This window comes from Arachis ipaensis, chromosome B10 (assembly GCF_000816755.2).
Source record: "Arachis ipaensis cultivar K30076 chromosome B10, Araip1.1, whole genome shotgun sequence".
Classification (NCBI taxonomy): Eukaryota; Viridiplantae; Streptophyta; class Magnoliopsida; order Fabales; family Fabaceae; genus Arachis; species Arachis ipaensis.
Genome location: NC_029794.2, coordinates 10,518,259 through 10,525,595, shown reverse-complemented (window position 1 = coordinate 10,525,595; position 7,337 = coordinate 10,518,259). Strand labels below are relative to the sequence as shown.

Here is a 7,337-nt window from a genome sequence, read left to right as displayed (position 1 = left end):
TCTAATATTTATAAGAATTTATTTTTTTATTATCAACCTAAAAACAAATGTGATAAAGATATTATAAGTAAGAAATCCAAATAAATTATACAAACTTTTTAAATTTTCAATACATTAAAAAAATTCTGAAGTTTTAATTTTAACTATTTTTAGCTAAATCCTATAAAATAGTAAGACTAAAAAATAATTTTATAAGTGCAAGAAAAAATACTAAAAAATTTTGGTAGATAATAATCACAAAAAAAAAGGAGTACTCCATTAAGGTAACAACTAAATTGGAGGACACAATTATTTCACATTTTGTAGTATTTTGTTGGTGTTTGTATTTTTTAAGTTGAGTTGAAACCTATTTTGACTCCTGAAATTTGAAGTTGGCCTTAATTTTAACTTTCAAATTTTTAGTTATCCAATTAACACCTCCAAATATTGGATCGTGCCTCATGTTTGTCCCTATAATTATTTCCGTTAACGAAAAGCTGATGTGACACGTTAAGTTGACACGATGTGTATTTACGTGGCACCCAACTTGCCAGAATGGATGTGTAATGAGTGAATGATGTGGTAAAAGTTGTTTTCACTCAATATGAGTCCATGCAAATTAGGTTTTAACATCTACGTAGAAGTCAAATTAAGTGAAAATAATTTTTTGCCACATAATTCACTCATCATGCATTTATTCTGGTAAGTTGGGTGCTACGTAGATGCATACCGTGTCAACTTAATGTGCCACATCAGCTCTCCGTTAATGGAGATAACTACAGGGACAAACGTGAGGCACGATCCAATATTTGGGGGTGTTAATTAGGTAACTAAAAATTTGGGGTCAAAATTAAGGCCGATTCCAAATTTGAGGGGCCAAAATGGGTTTCAACTCCTTCCAAGTTTAAGGTGCCCATTGATGTGCGGAAAACGATCCGACACAAAACTCACCGGCAAGTGCACCGGGTCGCATCAAGTAATAATAACTCACGGGAGTGAGGTCGATCCCACAGGGATTGAAGGATTGAGCAATTTTAGTTTAGTGGTTGATTTAGTCAAGCGAATCAAGATTTGGTTGAGTGAATTGTGATTTGCAGAAATTAAATTACATGGGAAGTAAAGGGAATGGGTAAATTGCATGAAATTAAAGAGAACTGAAATTTAAAGTGCTGAATCTTAAAGAACAAGAAATTAAATGGCAGAAACTTAGAACGCAAGAAATGTAAATTGCAGAATCTTAAAGTGCAAGAAATGTAAATGGCTTGAATTGTAAAGGGAATTGGGAATTGGATTTGCAGAAATTAAACAAAGGAAAGTAAAATTCAACAAGCAGAGGAGTAGAAAATAACTTGGATTGAACCGGATCTTAAAACAGAAATATAAATGAGCATGAAAAGCATTAAACAGAGAATTGAAAATGAGAATCCAGATCTCAGGACCCAAGAGACTAGATAACCAAGTCTAGATCTCAATGCCTTCCTAGATCCAACAAGAGCAATTGCAAAGATATTAAAGAAATGTAAAGTGCAGAAAGAGTAGAAACAGAAGCAATTAATAGAAATGGAAATTCAATTGTGCAGTAAAATGAAATAGAGAGATCTTAGGATGAGACTGAAACAGAATTCCTTCAATTCTCCAACCCAAGATCCAAGACAATTGTAATTGAAATTGAAAGCAAGAAAACTAAGAGGAAGGGAATTCAATTCTCCTTCCCCGAGACTTAGAAATTAAAATTCACTCAATACCAATAGCTCTCCGAAAACTCTCTATGAAAACTAAAAGGAAAAGCTCTCCTAAAAACTTAAATCCTATGCTATTTATACACTTTCTTCAAATGGTCTTCAAGCCTTCAATTGGGCCTTTGCTCTTGATGGAATTGGGTTGATAGAGGCCTTGGTTGATTGCTCTTGGAGTTTGGAGAAGAACCGAATTGAACCGGGTTTGGAATCATGAAAGCTTGAGTAAAAGTTGGAGTAAAAGTTTGAGGCTAACTTTTACTCCAACTTTTCACATCAGCCACCCTTCTTTGCTGATACCAACGTTGGGGAAAAAGTTAGGGGTCAAACTTTTGCTCCAACGTTGGCCTCCCCTAGCACACTCATGGCGCCAACGTTAGCCAAAAAGTTAGGGGCTAACGTTGGCGCAAACTTTTGCTCATCCAGGGTGTGTTTTTCATGCGCCAACGTTAGCCAAAAAGTTAGGGGCTAACGTTGGCGCAAACTTTTGCTCTCCAGGGTGTTGATTTGTGATACCAAAAGTTAGCCAAAAAGTTTGAGGCTAACTTTTGCTCCAGCTTTTGCCCAAAAGTTAGCCAAAAAGTTTGAGGCTAACTTTTGCTCCAGCTTTTGCCCAAAAGTTAGCCAAAAAGTTCGAGGCTAACTTTTGGTCCAGCTTTTTGCTTCCTGGTTCATTTTCAATTAATCCAAAAGTTTGAGCTAAAGTTTGAGGCAAACTTTTGCTCAAACTTTTTGTCCTCTCTTCCTCCTAGCCATTCCTTCTTCTTTCAACCTTTCTCCAAGCTTTCTTCACCTATCATTAATCAACCAAACACATCAAAGCTATGCTCAAAACCATGAGATATTCATTCTTTCATAATATGTGACAATTATAGCATAAAACCTCATGAAATAGCATGAATCCATACATGGTTGATTAAATCAAAGGAAGCATGAAAATCTACCCAATTGGCTTGCTTATGGCTCAAGAAAGTGCATAATTCTATTGAAAACAAAAGAAAAAGGCTAGTGAAACTAGGCTAAGATGACTTGTCATCACCCATATCTCCCTGGATTTGTCAGGAGTGTGCAACTCCACTTGGTTGTCTGTGTAGTATATATGATTTCTCTTGCAATAAGGGAAATTGCCAGAAAACATTTGAATAGAGGAATTATATCCAATCATTACTGCATAATCCTCTAAACTATGTATTCTTGACCATTCCTTTAAATTCTTGAACACATCAAATTTATTACACATGTGGAGTATTTTCATAGCCTCAGAATCATATTTAACTATCATTAACAAACTGCCGTCAACACAACCAATTATATACTTGTTCTTGCTGCAATTAAGGTAGATCAGGATATAGGCAACATAACGTGGTAGATCTGCTCTTTTTCAATAATATGGCTCAAACATGAGTCGTGAGTAGTGCCAGGTAACAACAGTCACGGATTTCTTTTATGATTTGGAATGCTTGAAAGTTTAGAGTTCCATTCCTTGCAAACCAATCAAAGTCGAATGAAATCATGGTAGGAATACAGATGCTCTATGATTTGATACAGAAGATCAGGATGTAGGTTCGACCATCGTTCAACTTTGGCCATATAAGTCACAAAGGAAAATTCAAACAACAAAAAGAAAAGAAAAGAATGACGCTAGCCCTCAACTTCGAGCTGATTATATATAGTATTTAAGGGTGTGTTTGGAAACCATTTTTTGAGAAAATTTTATTTTAAATATTTTTTTAAAAGATCTTTTATGAAAGTAAAAGTGATTTTATGTTTGGATATCTTATGTAAAAAAAAAAATTTATCTATTAATTATGTTTGGATAAAATAAGATAAACACTAAATATCTTTGATCGATTTTTAACTTTTTATTTTGGTAGATATATTTTTACTCAGTTTAAAATCGTATGTATCAGAGTGTTTAAATTCAAATCAATTTAATAAAAAATTGTCTTCCAATCTTATCCAATTCAAACTAGAACTAATCAAAATCTTAATTATTTATATTTTATATTGAATTAGATTCCATTTCTAACCAACATCACCCATGATATCAAATCTAGAATAGAGAAATTGTTGGTGGAAAAAAAGGAGTTAAATTTTCAGCAAAACCGTTTCTTTGAACAGAGATACTTTTTTTTGAGTGTGAAAAATATTAATTTAAAAGTAAAAATAAACAACTATTAAATAAATTATATATGTTATTAATAATAATTATTATTATTAAACGATAGATAATATATTCTGAAGAATTTCAATGCATTGTTGTTATTTAAAATACATATATTTTTCACCAAATACATAAGAGGTGAAAACTCAGGTACAGTCACGTGAAGTTGATAGTTGAGAACTGTCAGATGAAAATTTAGTTAAATCATGTAACGACTTTCAGCTATCAACTTTACTGTACCTGAGTTTCCACCTACATTAGACATTTGACTGTTAAACTTTACGCTCAACTAAAATCAGAATTGGTCACCAATGAAAACTAAACTTTGGACTCTGAAAACACACTAACAAATGCATTGTCCAAATTTGGACTCGTTGTTAGCATATTCTCTCTCTTTAGTCCTCCTTTCCCCCGGCCCCGGCACCTCGTACTGCCCTTACAATATTTAACAACTTCAGGGTATTTATAAAAAAAAAACAAAATTCTAATTACATATCACCCGAGTACCCATGATTCGCAAACAACTTTGATATCACTTTTTATTCAGTGCCCTGTTTGTAATATATAACCACAAGCAGCACCCCGTGATACACCTCAGAAAACACCAGCATACATTTTGGAAGGAAACAGAACCTAAAAATGTGTTAAAATGATAATAATCTGTTGGTAGAAAGGATAACATGGCGTTGACACGCATGAATCAACTGGGGAATGAAACACAGCAAGTTAAAAATGCTCTAAAACCATGTTACAGCGGGATACACTAGAATTACAATTGTGTCATACACTGGTAATAAGAGAAATGATAATTTGATTAGCTTTTTCTTAGAGATATCTTCATGATTCAACTATTCACAGGCCAATTTGGTGTCAAAGCTGCTCAAGCATATTGCAAAAGCTTGGAATGCTGATAGGGGATACCGGTAATCCATGGTGAACATATCTTTCCCAACTTTGCCGAACTGCAGGATAATCTTGTCGTGATCCGGTGGAGTTGGTTGAGATGGCGTGGGCACACCGGCAGCAGGCTGGGTGGCGGCAATCAACTGAAAGTTCTTAACAGATGCAACTGTCACCCTTCCCCGGAAATTGAGGCACCAACATTGTAATTGTTCATGCCATCTTGGAGGCTTGTTTTTAAGAACCAAGGGTCTTATCTTGCCCTCATCATCCTCATTGGCAACAGATCCACCGATATCAGAAAATCGTGAGCTGCTGAACTCAATAGAGTGATCTAGAGACTTGGAAAATGAGATGCTCCGAAATGAGTCCTCCAGGGAACGGGGGAGCAGCTCTGGTTGGCCAGGAACACTGCCGCCGGCGTCAAGTGCTGCGGCCGGTATTGAATGCATGATGCAGTGCATCTTCCTTGGGCCCCGTGTCCCAAGGACATTTAATTCATATGTTACCTGAGCTATGTTGTAACTTCCAGATGGAACCTTTGGAGAGACCTTTTTGGAATAAAATCTGCGGCTCGTTCTCCCAGTTCCTTCAGGAGGGCATATATGGGCAGAGGAATATGGAGGCTGTGTATCGAATATAATGAATTTCGTTCCAATGAAGTTTGATCTGGTGTATGAAATTACAAGAAAGTTTCTCGAGTTAAAAGGAAGAAATACACAAAAAAGAAGATAAAATAACATATTACATAATCAAAGAAAATAACAATAAGCAGTAAACTCACCGCAGCTTTCCAATGTATGTGTTACTTGATCTTGAGATGTTGTCAGCATCCATAGAAATAACATACTCTGTGTAAGTAGTTCTCCGCATCCTCTTAGCAGAAAGGAGGAATTTTCCATTTTCAACTAACAAAGCTGCAAAAGTCCAAGGAAACCAAAAAAAGGAAAAGAAAAAATGGAATGGGTTCAGTATTATAGACCAAAATATGGCAGACAATATACTGTTCTTAAGGTTTCAATTTAGTAAATATCAATTTAAAAGTAAAAATAAACAAATATTAAATAAATTATATTTGTTATTAATAATAATTATTGTTATTAAACGATAGATAATTTATTTTGAAGAATTTCAATGCGTTGTTATTTAAAATACAGATGTTTTTTACCAAATACATAAGATACTTGACTTTTAAACTTTAGGCTCAACTACTGAAAATCAGAATTGTTTATTACAGATAAAAATACTAGTTCTAATATAATACACAAATGCACTAATGCTAACTTAATACATGAATGATACACAAGTGAACTAATGCTAACTTGATGCATAAATGAACTGATACTAACTAATGCCACTGGTTCGAACTTTATTTGGAAAATGACGTCAAGGACTTATATTTCCTTCAAGCTTTATTCCCCTTTCAGCGTGGCACCGTAATAGACACATGGACACCGTTTCAACCACGTCAGCCAGTTCCGTCTAGTGTATCAGAGGCAAATAGACGGAAGGATTAAATTGTCCTCCATTTATTAAAGGCAGGAACTTTTTTCTATTTAAATTTTGTTAGGAATGTATTTGTCAAAAATTTAAAAAGTCAGGGACCTATCTGTCCTTTTTCCATAACTTTATAAGTGCAAGAAAAAACACTAAAAAAATTCTGGTAGATAATAGTCACAAAAAAAATGAGTACTCCATTAGAGTAACAACCAAGTTGGAGGACACAACCATTCCACATTTGGTAGTATTTTGTTAGTGTTTGTATCTTCCAAGTTTAAAATGCCTATATCTCACAGGCTGGGTTTGCCAGGAGTGTGCAACTCCACTTGGTTGTCTGTGTAGTATATATGATTTTTCTTGTAATAAGGGGAATTGCCAGGAAACATTTGAATAAAGGAATTATATCCGATCATTACTGCATATATCCGATCATTTGCATAATTCTTGACCATTCCTTTGAATTCTTGAACACCAAATTTATTACACATGTGGAGCATTTCCATAGCCTCAGAATCATGTTTAACTATCATTAACAAACTGCCGTCAACACAACCAATTATATACTTGTTCCTGCTGTAATTAAGGTAGATAAGGATATAGGCAACATAACGTGGTAGATCTGCTCCTTTTCAAGAATATGGCTCAAACAAGAATCGTGAGTAGTGTCAGGTAACAACAGCCACGGATTTCTTTTATGATTTGGAATGCTTAAAGTTTAGAGTTCCATTCCTTACAAACCAATCGAAGTCGAATGGAATTATAGTAGGAATACAGATACTCTGTGATTTGATACAGAAGATCAGGATACAGGTTCGACCATCGATCAATTTCGGCCATATAAGTCACAAAGGAAAATTCAAACAACAAAAAGAAAAGAATGACGCTAGTCCTTAACTTCGAGCTGATTATATATAGTATTTAAGGGTGTGTTTGGAAACTATTTTTAGAAAAAATTTTATTTTAAATATTTTTTTAAAAGATCTTTTATGAAAGTAAAAATAATTTTATATTTGGATATCTTATGTAAAAAGATTTTTTATCTATTAATTATGTTTTGA

The 7,337-nt window shown here is 34.3% G+C and overlaps 1 protein-coding gene and 1 long non-coding RNA gene across 2 annotated transcripts in view; one reads left to right on the top strand and one right to left on the bottom strand.

The window, feature by feature from the left end:
- LOC107622613 (tubby-like F-box protein 8) lies at positions 4,388–5,733 on the bottom strand. Its single transcript, XM_016324575.2, has 2 exons — positions 5,564–5,733; positions 4,388–5,448 (listed from the first exon to the last, which is right to left on the bottom strand). Exons 1-2 carry the CDS (start codon positions 5,650–5,652, stop codon positions 4,728–4,730), a joined length of 810 nt encoding a protein of 269 aa, XP_016180061.1. The 5' UTR covers positions 5,653–5,733; the 3' UTR covers positions 4,388–4,727.
- The window catches only part of LOC110268293, an 8,995-nt gene continuing 7,303 nt past the window's right edge, over positions 5,646–7,337 (top strand). Inside the window, exon 1 of the long non-coding RNA XR_002356465.1 lies at positions 5,646–5,793. This is a non-coding gene — a long non-coding RNA (uncharacterized LOC110268293). The remainder of the gene's footprint in view (positions 5,794–7,337) is intronic.

What these genes read in the sequence shown, in the direction of transcription:
- LOC107622613 (XM_016324575.2), bottom strand. Translation starts at nt 5,652, where the DNA reads ATGCGGAGAACTACTTACACAGAGTATGTTATTTCTATGGATGCTGAC. An exon ending in ACATACATTGGAAAGCTGCG is followed by an intron (nt 5,449 to 5,563) that starts GTGAGTTTACTG and finishes TTCATACACCAG; the next exon opens with ATCAAACTTCATTGGAACGA.